At 38.7% G+C, this 16,163-nt stretch overlaps 1 protein-coding gene and 1 non-coding gene across 15 annotated transcripts in view; one reads left to right on the top strand and one right to left on the bottom strand.

The window, feature by feature from the left end:
- RFX3 (regulatory factor X3) overlaps nucleotides 1-16,163 on the bottom strand; it is a 285,490-nt gene that overhangs the window by 79,578 nt on the left and 189,749 nt on the right. For 12 of the 14 annotated variants that reach the window (XM_042963666.1, XM_042963651.1, XM_042963653.1 and 9 more), the window contains one exon: nucleotides 1,551-1,625. The exons of the other annotated variants lie outside the window; for them this stretch is intronic. In XM_042963666.1, the coding sequence (XP_042819600.1) occupies nucleotides 1,551-1,625 (75 nt within the window). The remainder of the gene's footprint in view (nucleotides 1-1,550; nucleotides 1,626-16,163) is intronic. 14 annotated transcript variants of the gene reach the window in all.
- On the top strand, nucleotides 14,503-14,587 carry TRNAP-UGG. The gene has a single exon. It is a non-coding gene; the product is annotated as a tRNA-Pro (tRNA).

Raw genomic sequence — 16,163 nt, 5'->3', positions numbered from 1 at the left:
GACAGTTCAAAAAACTTCAGGTGTTTTTTTCTTCTTCTTCTTATGTCCCTGTACATTTTTGACTAAAAGTGAACAGTATTTTTAATTGCCATTTTCAAAACACAAACACCAGTTAGTCATTACCCACCCCCCAAAAACATACATCCTACTAACACACAGTACATCAGCCTTTATACACAACTACAGAGTCATGCTAACACAGCAGGGATATACTTATGAAACACATAGAAGAGTGACACATTGCATACAAATTTTCAGGCGGGGGGAAAAATCACATTCCTTAAATGGTTTCAAAAAGAAAGGCCAAAGTATATATTATTTTGAAATTTACAACCTAAAATTTTTACCAAAATTGCAGGCATTCTCCAAATTGGCTAACCTGTTTTTATTTGCCATGATACTTCCCCTTGAAAAAGAAAGAACACACAATAGGCATCTAAAAACAAATGTGTAAAACACAAGGAAAGTACTTAGTGTCATGTTGGAATATAAAAATTTAAACATTTGGAGAGGCAAGGATTTAAAAAGCATAGTGAAAACATTTTCTGTGAGTTAAGGTTTTCAGATTTATTGGGTGATCCAATTTTGGACTTTTCAGTCACAAAATATGGGGAAGAATTTAAAAATCCTAACAACTTATCTGTAAATTTAAGAATACGTTGTCAGATGGGAGGGAAGACTCTCTTACTGTACTATTGTACATTGATATTAATTTAACAGATTTGTCTAAAACAGATGGAAGTCATAGGTCTATTCACTTTCCCCCATATATTCAGAAATACGAAAACAAAATTAATTTTTATTCGACATTTCCATCGGTTCCCCCAGTTTTACAGTTTCACAAAACTGTCATTGCTCTTGTCAGACTTACCAGTGTTAAAGTGATGGCTGCATCTGATAACAAAGGCTTCAAGGCATAGTAACAATAATCCTGTTTAATATCAATTATTAGAAATGTATGGCTTAGCTAGAGTCTCACTTCTTCTCTTGGCCCAGTTTCATTTCTCTGTAGGTCGCAGGACCTGAGCTCATCTAGGTCCCTGTTTCCTCCCACCTTATACGGCCTTACCGGTAAATAAATCATTTTCAGACAGTTTACTATTGGGTTTGGCATTAATAATCTTTGTCCACTTAAAGAATGTTACTGGTCTTACAAGTAGACACGACTGTTTCTTTGCTTCAGACCAGAAGATGCGGATTACAAGCCTTTGCTTTGAGGTAAATTAATATCAAACTAGAACACTTTAAATACTTAAAATCCCCATTAATTAATTTCCACAAGTAAATGGCAGCTTGTTATTAACTTGGAAATGTTATATCTGTACCAGAACAGTACAAAAGCCTAGTAAAGCAGTATATTGGGGGCTCTATTATTTTTAGATATCCCACTATACAAAAGAGCCATTAAGTGATACAGAGATCATAAGGGGCTGAGAAAGGAAGGTTAAGAAGCAAAATAAATAAGTAAATAAATAAAACAAGCATTTAGAAGCAAGCAACACATGCGGAACAAGCAAGAGATTAGTTTACGTGAAGAAGAGGCAACTTACATGGCTGTTGAGAAGAGAGCTTCTGTGAGTGGACAGACCGTCAGACTTTTGCAGCGTCTCAATCGCCATTTCAATCTGATAATAGATGTCATTAAAAAAAGGGCTCAAGACAAGATAGTAATAAACGGCTCACCAGAGAATTTTTGATAGATTCTTTAAAGTTCAATTTCTCCTTCAATGGTGGCTAATGAATAGCTCTCAATTAAATGTGTATTTCCCCCATCTTCCCGCCACCCCCAGAGAATAAAATAAAAATATGCACACTAATAATAAGTCTGATCACAAAAGTAAAACTTTTTTGAACATTCTGTAATTATAATCAGAATGGAGGCCCGAAGAGGAGGAACCCCAGTGGACTCTAGTTTCTAGCTATGAGGAAACAGTCTTGACTTTCAGATTTCGAGAGGTGGAGCCACTCTCTAAACAGTATTTAATATTTGCTCTATTTTGTCATCAAAGAAAAATTACACTGCAGATCTTGTGTTTAACATGCATTAGGATTTTAATGCAAATGTACAAAGACACCCTCATTAGTGTTCAAAAGCTACTACATCTATCCATTCCTCTCTTAACCCTGTATTAAAATTTGGACGTGGAGGGTCATTAGCATGAATAAACACTAAAATGTAATCATGGTCCCTGCATTATATTTTAGGAAGTGGTGGTCAGGCAGAGCTATTAGAAATGACAGCAGAAATGGAACATAGAAGAGAGAAGAATTCAGAGTCGACAAAGAAAAGGGACAGAAACAGTTTGATTCCATGTAATCTTAGCATACCATGAGCCATCAGAACACCCTCATTAAGTAGCAGGTGCCAATAACAAACGAGATGCGCTCTTGATAACTTCATATTCAAGGATCTCTATCGCTCGGCTCCTAGCCCCAAAACACATACTGTAAATTTAGGTTCGGAACACCCTACCCTGTATTTGGCTACTGGGTTATACCAGCGGTATTAACTGAAATTAAATTTTAAAAAATCACATGTGAGAAAGAAAACGGATTACATTATTTTTATTTCTACCATCTGATCAAATCAACAATTTAGTATAAGCAGCTATAAAAAATATTTAGTGCTTTCAAATGTAAACTGACTCATACTTTACAGCGGCTATGGAAATTAATGATGCTTTGAAATTCTAACACACAACATCCCCCGTCACCCCACCCCGACCAGCACAAAAACAACGGATAGCAATGTCCATAGCAAAGTCTTTTTTTCCCCCATCAATTTGCCAATTTCTTTCTGGTGGAACTTTATCCACAGAATGTTCAGTCTCATTTATATCAACATTAAATCTAATTTTCTCCCAAACAACTTGGGAATTTAATAGCTTTAATTTTATTTTATGCTATTTCCACAAGTTACTGGTTCTTCCTCCTGAGAGTTAATAAAATAGAATACTGACAAAAATGTTAGGTCAGAAACTATAGAAAAAAATATTTTTAAAATAGATAGAATGCTTCCTAAGATGATGTAATACAATTTGTTTCACTGCTAATTTTTTTTTTTTTTTTTTAAGAACACAAAATTAAGTAACTTGGCTTCTAAAGCGTTTTCCCTGCCAGGTGGAATGTTCTATTCGTAGAGTTTACCAGCATACTTGGAAATAAACTGAAGAAGGTGATATTGTACAAGTGAAAAAAGACACATGACAGAAACAGCAATGTAAATGTAATGAGTAACCAGTTTACTAAAATGTGAACCTGAAAAACTATAAAGGACCTCAGTATTGCCTCTCTTACAAGGGCATCAGTAAGTGTTCTTGTTTTCAAAGAAAACACATGCATACATTAAGAAAAAAAAAAAACAGCTGAAAAGCCTAATCCTCATGTGACATTAGATCACTTATATGAAGAATTCGCTCAAAACTCCAATTTGCTAAACTGCCTACATTTCCTTTCAAGCTTGAGTGTGGAAAATTCAAGATTAGATTTCAGTCTAGTAAATAAAAATGAAATGACCTGTGTCGTGTGGTTTTACACGTTTAGATGAAAGGTAAAAATGATCAGGAATGTAGCTGTCATACTGGTGGAGAAACCCACGTCTGCATTTGTTTTATTAATCAGCAATTTTAATTTCTTTAGGACTGAAAGGATTGGAGGTTGCTGTTTTTTATCATTAAAAAGGGGGCATGGTACACAAACACTTGCCATTTCTTCCTTAAGCCGGTTAAGCTTTAGACTGCGATTATGCATGAGGTTATTTTTTGAAAAGTCAGTTCTCTGAACGAAGGTTCGAAAGGTGCCCGGTTGCAGCTCTTCCTGAACGACCATCCTTAAGGTGAGTCGCGAGTACCTCGCCTCTCTGTAGTTATCTAATGCTAGGTGACACGGGACTACTGTCTCATAATCAGATAAGAGACTATGGCAACTCTTCTGAGATCAAGTGGCGGCACGCTCCGTCCGAGAAGAGACATCCAGCCTGGAAAGACAGGCCCTCAGAGCTTTAAGTGAGATTAGTGGGGTGAATGAGGCCAAGAAACTCCCTGTGGGAAAGAGCAGGTAAGAAACCGCTGTCCAACACAGCCAGTCTGGGCATGTGACTCCCTAAAAAGTCTGGAAGACAAAGAAGATCCTTATCAACATACTAGGGACTATTTCAGACCCGCCAGCTTCAGCAGCTAAAACAGGACTCCCGTGAGAGTGGGAATATACTCTGGGGGTGGTTCTCGGCCAGAGATAGGAAACTCTGGTCCAGTTCAACTGCAGACATACTTTCAGAAATGGGAGAAGAGGACTGTGCACCGTGTTTAGACAGGCTGCTGAAACATCAGAGGGATGGCAGGCTTCTGGTGTGGAAAAGCCAGAAAAATCAACGAGGCGCTGTCCAGCCCTGGGAATCGTATGTGGTCCCAAAGCCTCAGATGCAGCCCAGAGACAGAACGCCTGGCCAAGTCCCAAGAGTCACAGCTCAGGTAACGAGAACTTCCTACTCCCACATGCCAGGTTGCTTTCTGACCACACGTTAGCTGGAAGATACAGAGACCGCTTTCCATTGTGTCATGTGACAAGGTATTATGGAGCGTAGCGTGAAAAATCAGACCCGCTTGGAACAACTTGCCGAGACAGTCATTTCCAGTGAAGCCTATTCAGAGAAATCAGACTTCATCAGAGAGCGACAGGGACTTCCATGAGTTTTGCTGTCAGTGAAGCTGAATTTGGGTGAAGAAAGAGGAAAGGGACACTAGCTGCTATAAAAAAAAAAAAATCATTTGGGATTGTGTCACATTCCCACTTAGGAACTGGAAAAGTAAAGTGAATAGAGGTATAACACTCAGCTTCCCCAACCAAACGTTGAATTCTCAAAAGACGGAATCCCAGGGAACGGAGTAAGTGGGGTCCCTTCACTTGGGCACATGGCTCTCCACCCTAGGTCCGGAGTGCTAGTTAGAGACTATACCAACTACTTTCCTTCTGGTATAGAAAGTGGCATGACCACAGGGCAGGAAACAGACTTTAATTCTTGTGTGATGGATTTAAGAAGGAAAAACAAATGTGGACTCTGTAAGGGAGGGGACACCCCTATTATTTAGAGAGTATAGCAAATATGCACAATCTGTGGCAGTCTGTGCCAGAGAAGGAAATCTTTCCTGATTTCTCAGGAATCAGGATCAGAAATTCGGAAGAGGCCAGAGAGGTGCTGCTGTATTTCATATCCAGGAGAGGAAAACAAACCAACAAACCAACAAAACCTCATTGGCGCTCCTACAAAAAGAGAGCAAACCCTCTAAGAAGGACACCTGTTACCTGATGGGGGGATAGATACACAGTATGAGAGACGTGTGGCCTTAAGCCCAGGCGGCAAACTCTTTTCCAGTCACTTTAGTGCTAATGTCCTTGTTGGAATCAAGGACAGGTGCAGAGTCTCCAACCAGCCGGGGATACCTTGAGGCTTGTGCCATACCCAGCCAAGAATCAGTGTCCCCAAAAAGGACTTCAGAGGAAAGTCCCACCCAAGCCCTTAGGAAAGGAGAATGGGAGGGGGAAGAGGGGTCAGAGAGTATCTGGAGGTCCAGGAGGTAGTTTGTTTGTATCCTTTTTTCCCAAGCTCAAAGAAGGGATCAATATTGTACTGTTTTTTCCCTAAGTCAGCAAATACTTACAAAGATAAAATTGAAATCGGGAAAAAAAAACACACATTTTATCCGTTATTTATAATTCCCCATTATTACTTACAAATGGTATTTATAATTTCCCGTGATACTCTATTATGGATGGCCCCTTACTATTATAGGATTGCCCCTTGTTTTGCAAAGTTGCTCCCAGCCTCAAGGGTCAAGAGATTTACAGAAGATGGGGACCTGGGAAGACGGAGGTCAACGTTCACCTCACATGCAGGAAGAATGGGCCGACTATGGAGGGCGAGGTGGTGCAAAGAGGCTTCGCGTGACTGTGCTCTGGAGAGCGTGGTGCTAAATCCTCAGCTTCTGCCCCTAAAAGTCTTCAGTAAAATCTAGGCCACTCGCAGGTACTGTGGGTACAAGTAATCAAGGCTGGCTGGAGCACAGGGTCCACTTAGGGGCGGGTGATAATGTCAAAAAGGTATAAACCGCCATTTGAAATGCAGCCAAATGAGAAGAAATGAGTCTTTTGCATGAGTTACACGGGGCTAGAGAGAGGCTCCCCGGACATGTGATTTTTATACCCATTTATGAATGCATATGCAATGGGTCAAACAGAGTATCACATATGTGGACAATTAGGACTTTCTCCTAATGTAAATATCAACCAGTCAGTCATTCCATTACATGCTAATAAAGCTGAAGGAAAAAGAATAATTCTGTCACCTTATTCATTGTCTTTATAGGTCAAGGCACATTCTCTTGACTCTGAAATGGCTTTTTAATCTATTTTAGAGACTAAAGGTCAAGATTGATATATTCAACCGCCACTATAATTAAAATTGGTCTCTTGGTAGAAACTATTTCCTTTCTAGAACTATGAAAGAAAGGGATTTAAAAATAGAAGTAATATTATAATGCTTTCTGGTTTATAAAACTTTTTTTTACATTAATTCTCGTCTGATCTTCATAGCAACTTTGTGAAACCAGAAAGGCAAGGAGTATCATCTCCTTTTCACAGATTAGAACACTGAGGCTCTCTGGGATTGAGGGACTGTCTTGCAATTACTTAGGTCTTAAGTAGGAGACTGGAATACAAGACTCATTCCTCTAAATTCACTATCCTTTCCATTTTATTTATCTTTTCCATTTAAATATAACATAAATATAAATCATGTGGGAATTAAATCAAAATATCAAAGGTAGCAAATGAAGCTATCTTCTGCAGAGTAGCCTGTAAAATTAAAATTTGCTAAATGGTTTACTGCTAACAAACAAGACTGACTTTCTAAAAGGAAAAGGGTTTAAATATGATTGAGAAGTATTACTTGAAAATGATTTCAAAATGACCAAGTTAAAGGCAACAAGTTTTAAATGGATGGTTACATTTTAATCATCATAAACGTAGTTGTCTTGCATGTATAATAATTGTATTTTTTTGTCAATATAGTTTACTCTGTTAACCTCACCAATCAACACTTAGAGAAATAGCATTTTTGTTTCTGTGTCAAAGATTGGTAAATTCTCTAGAGAAACCCAATGAGGAGCACACTGAAGCCTGGAAATTTCCAGGGGCATCTGGGTGGCTCAGTCGGTTAAGCGTCTGACTTCGGCTCAGGTCAGGATCTCACAATTCGTGGGTTCCAGCCCTGTGCCGGGCTCTGCGCTGACAGCTCAAAGCCTGGAGCCTGGAGCTCTCTCCCTGCTCCTCCCCTGCTCATGCTGTCTGTCTCTGTCTCTCAAAAATAAATAAAAAAATCAAGACTGGAGATTTCCTTTGGGGTAATTCCTCCCCTGAACTCTAAGACTTCACATTTTGTTTGCATCTGAGATTAAGTAAGGCAGAAATATTTCTACTTGGTGGCTTTTGTCCAGAAAAGGTATGTGTGACTGCTAACATGACACAAAGCCACCACCTTCATGCCTGTTGGAAATGACATCCTCCTGCTGTATACAGGTAGGGTGGTGGGGGGACGGGCGGTTTCCTACAGGAGGCACTTCAGCCAGCAGAATCAAAGGAAAGAACACTTTCACTTGGTATTTAGTCTATACGATCACTCCAACACAGCGGTTTTCAAAGTGTGGCCCTGGACACCGGTTAGAAATGCACAACAACAACACCACACCTGAACACAAAACAACGGAGACTGCGGCCAGGTCTCTCATACAGGTACTGCCACGGCTCTGCTCTCCTCTTCAATTTGCCCAAAGCTGTGCTTTGCGGAATGTAAGGTGCAATCCACCAGCGGGTTATGATGTCAAATATGTGCGTCCTGGTCAGCAGTTTTCGAAAATTAATGAAATCCAAGAGAGTAGGAACTAATCAGGAGTCCCTGCCCAGAGCATGGGTAAGAACCGTTTTGTGGAACTTTGGTTTCAGTCACTTGTCTACGAATGATATGTGCACATATGTACTATATGTGTGCACATACAGATGTGTATTCAGGAATGTATGTGTGTGTGAGCACTGGGCCACAGTATAACAGTATTTCTTATTGTGGGTTGTGATCCCAAAACTTTGAATGCTCTGCACTAACCAGGTGAATCAGTTCCCTGCAGGTCACTGGATCCCTTCTTCTATGCATCTAGAGATGTCTCTTGGGCCTGGGAGGCCTGGCAAGTTAGACAGTAATGCTCTGACTAAAATACCGCTCCCTTAGCTGTATATTTAGGCGGTACAGAAATCAACATGTAAATATGTCACACCAAAGCAACGTTCACAAGAAGCTTCACTCTGACAGAGGCAGGACATGTTGTTCTTTTAAGGCTTAAAAAAAATCAAAAATGCCCAGACGACACTCCTAGCCAGCTTTGGTTTGCATCTCCTCCTAAACCAGAAAGTGGCTCAAGATGAAACCTCAATCGTACACACTGAGCGTTTAGCGCCAAGAGGTTCCAAGTCTTGTAAATGTCTCAAAACTCTTCTCTATCCACATAATTTTATGACATTGAGAGAACAATTTTAAATTGTTACGCTTTCAACACGAAGTTCTGGCAGTTTTGTACCACCTGAAGCTGTTCTGAAATATTTATGAGAAAAAAACACATTTGGATAAAAAAAATTGCATAAATTGAATGTGTTCTGAGAATATTTGATTTAAGTTGGTGGATTGAGACCAAGACTGTTGCTTTGGTTCCTCTGATCATTCTGTACAGCCCACATCCCTCCACCCTCGCCAGGACCCAAAAGACTGGCATTATCAGTGCCTGACAATAAAACTATTTTCTAAGACATCTATTCCATAAGCACTCAGGGCTAGAATTACCCTTCCGGAACCTGCTGGGTTAGAATTCAGGGATAGGATTCAAGGCCAAGTTTATATTTGCAAATGTATAAATGAGATTTCCAATCTGCCCTTTGCAGACTATTCTCGGTATTAAGAACGTTTTTTACATTATATTTAGCCTATATGATCACTAAAACAGAGGATTTCTCAAAGTGTGGTCCTGGATCTGAATCACCTGAGCACCGGTAAAAAATGCAAATCGTGGGCCCTTCCCCACACGGAGTCAAAAGCCCTGGGGAAGGGTTCCAGTGATGTCTTTAACAAATGCTCTAGAGAATGCACTTTCAAGTTGGAGGAACACTGCACTAAAATATTCCCCCCCCCCAAATTTTTTTCTTTACCAGGGTCAGACTGCAGTAAGCAGCAAGGTGATGGGCATCCCTACAATGGTGCTGGTTAACCCTATTAAAGAGTGACTTTGAAGTCTAAGTATTATTTGGAGTTTTGCTTCTCTCTTCGTTCTCTTCCTACCCAATACAATCCAACCCAACCTTTAGGCAGTTTTGCAATTTATATTAGCAACAGAATCAGAAGGTAATCAGAATTTTGGTGAATCTAAAATGAATCAATTTAAAACACATCAACGATTTTGTGATTTAAAAAATAATGTGGTGAGAGAGAAGATAAAAGTCCTCACTGAAAAGATGTTTGTGGATTTCCATTTTTGCCTTTGAGGATTAAGTAGCTTTCTGGTAGACCAGAAGTGGCTCCAGTACCCGTCCTGTAGAAGCAGAGAGCCTGGTCCACAGGGAGAGCTCAATAAATGGGTAAGTGAGTGATTAAAGAAAATAATCAAGACACGAATAGAAACACAATACATTTACTTTCACTCCAAAATCCCGTGTAAGAATAGATCCAAGATTCTTTACTAAATGCAATGACAGTTGCCATTGTGCGAATTTCCAACAGTCTTAATAACGGATGACTTTTTCTGAAGCCTAGGAACAAGGTTTAATTTGAGTTGTGACACCTCATGGACAATCTTTACACGGGACACATGAAGAAAGGGTTGTGTCGGTTACACGTATTTGGGGGACATGACCAAATAGATACGCTTAATCATCAAGGGCTTGCGTGAAATTTTTTCAAATCATAAATCACTTTTTTTTTAATGGATAATGTATTCACATGCCTCCATGTGTATTTTTTTCTTCATGCATTCTTCTGGAGATATCTTTGTGCTTATATAAGCATATGCAAATACAGGTTTCTATTTAAACACACGTAACCTCTTGCTTTTTTCCTTTTATAATACGGAGATCTTTTCATCTCTCTATATCTAAATCTATGTATGTTTCTCCCTATTCATGTAAGTACATACACTTACTTCCTCATTCTTGACTGGCTGTAGAAAATCCCACTGAAGGAAGAAAAAGGCACCAAAACATATTTACCTAGCTCCCTGCTGATGGGTTAGTTAAGCCTTTTCCCAATTTTTCTATTATAAAGAACCTTCAGTGGAATACAGCTGTTTATGCATTTTATGTATGGAAGAGTATCACAGATAGGATAAATTACTGGAAGTTCACAGTACACTCTGGGGGTTAAAGGACATGTGTGTTGTCAACTTTTATACAAATGTCCACACTGCTTTCCAATCCTGTGCCAGTCTAGATTCCTACCAGCAGGGCGCGAGAGGTCCGGGTTCTCTCTACCCGCGGTAAGGCTTACTGACGCTCCTGGCTCTACCTGCGTGAAACATAAACGACAGTCTCTTTTGGGGGGTTATTTTCCATCTCCTTCTAGGGGGACTGCTCGTTCATATACTCTCCCCATTTCTTGGGTCTTTTTCTTTTTCTGAGGGGTTTATAAGAGTGGTCTGTATATGAAACAGATCAGTTCTTCAGATGTAATGTCTCTGAACTTTATGCCCAGTTGCTCTTGCCCCGTTGCCTTTGTGTACTGTGGTTTCGGGCACGTGGAATGTTTTCACTTTTATGTAGCAGATTGTATCGAGATACTCTTTGTAGCTTCTGAATTTCACATCGGCTTCACTACTACAAAAGGATAATAATAAGATGCGTTCTTCCATCCAAGCGCAATTAATTTTTGCATAAGGAGTTAAGGTACAGAACCAACCCAATCTTCTCTCCTAGTTATCCAGTTGTCCCAAATATCATTTATTGATAATCCATCATTTCTCCACTGACAGGCAGTGTGACCTTTATCATATACTATATTCGTCCATACATTTTACCTGTTTATGGGCTTTAGTCCAGCACTGGGCTAGACCGATCTAGTCATGTGCTGACCATTCTGCCTTAATTATTACAATTTTATAATATGTTTGAATCCAACTGTAGGGCTATTAACATTATTCTCCAGTATTTCTCTTCTTACAAAATTCCCTTCGCCATGCTTACAAGTCTTTCTCATAAACAGAAAAGAACCTATTGGTATTTTGATTGGGATCATACTGAAATATTAAAATTAACAGGATTCAAAATGTTTGATGCTGAAACTTCTTTTTAATTATTCAAACTTCTTTTTGTGCCCCTCAGGAACATAGAGAGTTTTATTAAGCTGGATCTTTTTTTTTTTTTTTTAATTTTTTTAATGTTTATTTATTTTTGACAGAGAGAGAGAGAGAGAGAGAGAGAGAGAGAGAGAGCGAGCATGAGGGGGGAGGGGCAGAGAGAGGGAGACACAGAATCTGAAGCAGGCTCCACGCTCTGAGCCATCAGCACAGAGCCGGACGTGGGGCTCGAACTCACTGACCATGAGATCATGACCTGAGCCGAAGTCAGACACTCAACCGACTGAGCCACCCACGCGCCCCATATTAAGCTGGATCTTATACAAATATTGTTCGTTTACTGCCTGGTATATTTTAAACTTATTATAAATGAGATCTTTGCTTTCATAATATTTTCTAATTGCTGTTATTTGTATCTAGAAACCATACTGATCTCATTGAATATGAATTTTACTAAATTCTCTTATTATAGTTTTTCATTTGGTCTCTAGGGTTTTTAGCAGGTATACAATCATATCATCTGCAATGCTAACCTCCTTATCTCCTTTGAATTTTCATATTTTCTTTTTCTTCTCTAACTACATCTTTCTTGTAATTTTGAAAGCACGGTTAAAAAACTCCCATCTTCCTTTCCTACAAGGCAGATGGGAAAGGTACTGAAACTTATAATGAGTAAATTTAAAATAAATGTGTACAATTATTTCTAACTTTCTACAGTTAGATTACAAAACTCCTAGCCCGTGAAATTTATGGGTACCGACAATTATAACCAAACACAGTAGCTAGATTTTAAAAGAAACCATATAATTCTGTGGCCAATAAAAACAACTACAGTTATGCATGCTGAGAAAGTGGTAATCAAATCACATGCTTTTGTAGGATAAATTGATAAACATGGGAACATGGAGAAATTCTCATTTGAAAACTCGTAATTGGTCATACGTATTGTGTTGTAATTTCCCTCATTAAACGAAAAGACATGGGCCAGTGGAAGAGGAAGTGTGAAAATTTTATGGGTCTAACTACCCTACACTGCAATACTGGATATTTACCAAAAAATACAAAAAACAAAACAAAACACTAATTCAAAGAGATACACACACCCCTATGTTTATTGCGCCATTATCTACGATAGCCAAGATATGGAAGCAGCCCACGTGTCCACTGATAGATGAATGGATTAAAAAGATGTGGTAGGGATAAGCAATGGAATATTACTCAGCCACAAAAAGGGACAAAATCTTGCCATGGGCAACAACATGGATGGAGCTCGAGAGTATAAGAGAAAGAAGTCAGACTGAGAAAGACAAATACCATATGATTTCACTCAGATGTGGAATTTAAGACAAAAAACAAGCAAAGGGGGAAAAAAGAGAAACAAACCAAGAAACAGACTCTTAACTATAGAGAACAAAGTGATGGTCACCAGAGGGGAGGTGGGTGGGGGAGGGGTGAAATAGGTGATGGGGATTAAGGAGGGCACCTGCTGTGATAAGCGCCAGATGTATGGAACTGGAGAATCACCATATTGTATACGTGAAACTAATATGATATTGTAGGTTAACTATACTGGAATTAAAATTAAAACTTAATAAAAAAAACTTTATGGGTCTCATGATTCATATGTAACTCACAGACTACAGTGTACTTTAATTACCACCAATACGTTTCATATTTTATCTGGATTGCCTAGTCTTCAGGAGTGAAACATGGTTTTTTTTTTCCCTTCAAACTCCAGAGTAGTTTCGAACAAATAAATTAATTTGAAATTTTACTTTACATAAATACAAGGGTAAAGCAAAAGTTACTTATTCCTCTATTTATAAGAATTTACAAATATCATTAAACCTTCCTAATCTCACAGTTGTGAGATTGAGCCCTACATCGGGCTCTGTGCTGACAGCACAGAGCCTGCTTGGGATCCTCTCTCTCCCTCTCTCTCTCCACCCCTTTCCTGCTCATGCTCTCCCTTTCTCTCGCAAAATAAATACATTTTTTAAAAAAAAAAACCTTCCTAATCTTGATTTCACATGAAATAGAATCTAGCCATCTCTCACAGGTTACGTTAACAGACCTGTGTTCTGAAATGCTGTTTCTCTAGGAAATAGCTAAAAATAAAAATAATTCATTATATTTGTGCTTTAGAAATGGAAGGGAATCCATCAGCTAGGCTCAGGAGAGGCTGAAGGCCCCTGTCATTCTGTTTGTCTTAACCTTCTAGTTTATCAAGATTTCTAGGAGTGGAATGTCTTACAGCCTTAACCATAAAATTACTGCCTCCAGATCTTATCAGCCTCAAGGCTGGAGTGGAGTGGAACTGACTGACGGCTGAATGGAATTTAGATGAAGCGATGGAGACCACCAGTCACTCAAAGTCCCATTTTATTAAGTGCTTCGAAAATGAGGTCCCAGAACCTTCAGTCAATTTAGGATTTAGTACAGGAAGCAGAAGATTTACGGTACTCTCTTTGAGGAGGTTCACGTGGGGGTTCAAGCTGGCCTAGAGAAAACACGGCACAGGAAAACAGAAAATGCTATGATCATAATGGACATACAGGCTTCTACCAAGTAAGTGGAGTGCTTTCTTTCTGTGTTTTTGTCATTGGGATTGCCAGGAAGACTAAAAAAATCATTTAAAATAGAAATTATTATGTCTGTAATATATGAAATATGATACATAAAATAACTGATGCATGCATAATTTATGCACGCTTTTAAATTAAAAGATTTTTCTTCCAAGCATATCTTTATATATGACAATTAAACTTGGGGCACCTGGGTGGCTCAGCTGGTGAAGCGTCTGACTTTGGCTCAGGTCGTGATCTCGCAGTCCAGAGAGCCCCAGAGCCCTATCAGTTTGTTCTCTATAGTTAAGAGTCTGTTTCTTGATTTGCTTCTCTCTTTTTCCCCCTTTGCTTGTTTTTTGTCTTAAATTCCATATCTGAGTGAAATCATATGGTATTTATCTTTCTCAAATTTCTTGAGCCCCACGTCGGGCTCTGTGCTGACAGCTCAGAGCTTGGAGCCTGCTTCGGATTCTGTCTCCCTCTCTCTCTGCCCCTCCCCCACTCACACTCTGTCTCTGTCTCTCAAAAATAAATAAACGTTAAAAAACTTAAGGGGCGCCTGGGTGGCTCAGTCGGTTGAGCGTCCGACTTGGGCTCAGGTCACGATCTCGCGGTCCGTGGGTTCGAGCCCCGCGTCAGGCTCTGGGCTGATGGCTCGGAGCCTGGAGCCTGCTTCTGATTCTGTGTCTCCCTCTCTCTCTGCCCCTCCCCCGTTCATGCTCTGTCTCTCTCTGTCTCAAAAATAAATAAATGTTAAAAAAAAATTTAAAAAAAAAACCTTAAAATTAAAATGAATACTCAAAGAACTTGATGCACTCGTTGTCTCCAAGGAAAAACCCTGCAGAACAGCATCAGGAGACCACCTCATCATGCACACTCCTAGATCTTTTGAGCTGTGCTACTTAAAAGTATGTAGCTAATGCATATACAAAATTAATAAAAACCAAAGGAACAAGAAGGGCAAAAGCATTTTCTGGAGGCACTAAACATATTCATTCGTCTTTAAGTCATCACTGTGCCCAACATGGGGCTCAAACTTACAACCCCAAGATAGTTATTCGCTCTACCAACTGAGCCAGCCAGGCACCCCATTCATTCATCTTTTTAGAAAAAAAAATTCCCTTACATAAAATCCATAAACATGTAAGCCCAAAAATAAAGGAAAAAAGCATGTATAACCCTTAAGCAAATTCTTAACTTTCTATAAATTATATAAGCTAGACCAGACTTTTGTTTATATAGCATCAGATGGACATTCAAATTTTCTTCCAGATAAATCAAAGAAATTAGGATATTTTACATTAATCAAAAGAAGGAGAGGTATGAACAATATTAGTTTCAATACATTTTCCTTGTGCCTTTTGGTGGGATCTACTTTTAGCAAGAGCCATTTAACATATATAATTACTAAATGTATATATAGAAAGGTATAAAAATTAGCTTTCATATCACAGTCTAAAAAATGATTAATGTAATCTTATTTAGTTAACAAGAAGAGAAAAAAAAAACCCTCCATAAATAACCATCTAATTATAAGAACACAAATGTTATTTTATAGAGAAGTGAGTAAATAAAGCTTCTTAAATTGCTAATTATTATAAAGTCTGGGATAACTATGTTGTGATGAGCACAAAAATATCACTAACTACAATCACAAGCTTCTGAGCCTCAAATGCAAATTGGGCTCAGGTTCCAAAATTCTAAAAATTCTACAAATGGTATGGTTATACAGAAAAACAATGAAGAAAAATCACAGTTTTAAATGGATAAAGACATACAAGGAAACATCATGGTGATGCGGTTAGGAGAAAGGTCAAAGTATATGACGAGCTAGAGCCGTGACTGAAGCTAAGTCTTCTGCCATAATGTCCATGTGCACTGACATATTAACAATAAATAGATCCATGGAATTATTAGTTTTATAAAATGTAAACCATTTATTCAGGTAGCAGCTTAGCTGAACTCACATCCAGTGATGTTCCAATAAAAATGCTCATCGTTTTGACATTTATTTAATACTAGCAGTAGGAAATGCCTATTAAATGTGTGTATACACATGTTTGTGTAAGTAAAAACTTATATACCTATTATATAAAGTTTATACACATGGACTCCACTGACCAAGTGAAAAAAAATACAGTAAGTAAAAGGAGTAGCATTTTGGCCAAATCTGAATATCAGTAGTTTATAGCATAATACATTCATAAAATAAAACTAT

Source organism: Panthera tigris, chromosome D4 (assembly GCF_018350195.1).
Source record: "Panthera tigris isolate Pti1 chromosome D4, P.tigris_Pti1_mat1.1, whole genome shotgun sequence".
NCBI lineage: Eukaryota > Metazoa > Chordata > Mammalia > Carnivora > Felidae > Panthera > Panthera tigris.
Note: the sequence above shows the minus strand (reverse complement) of the source record. Positions and strands in the feature narration are given on the sequence as shown.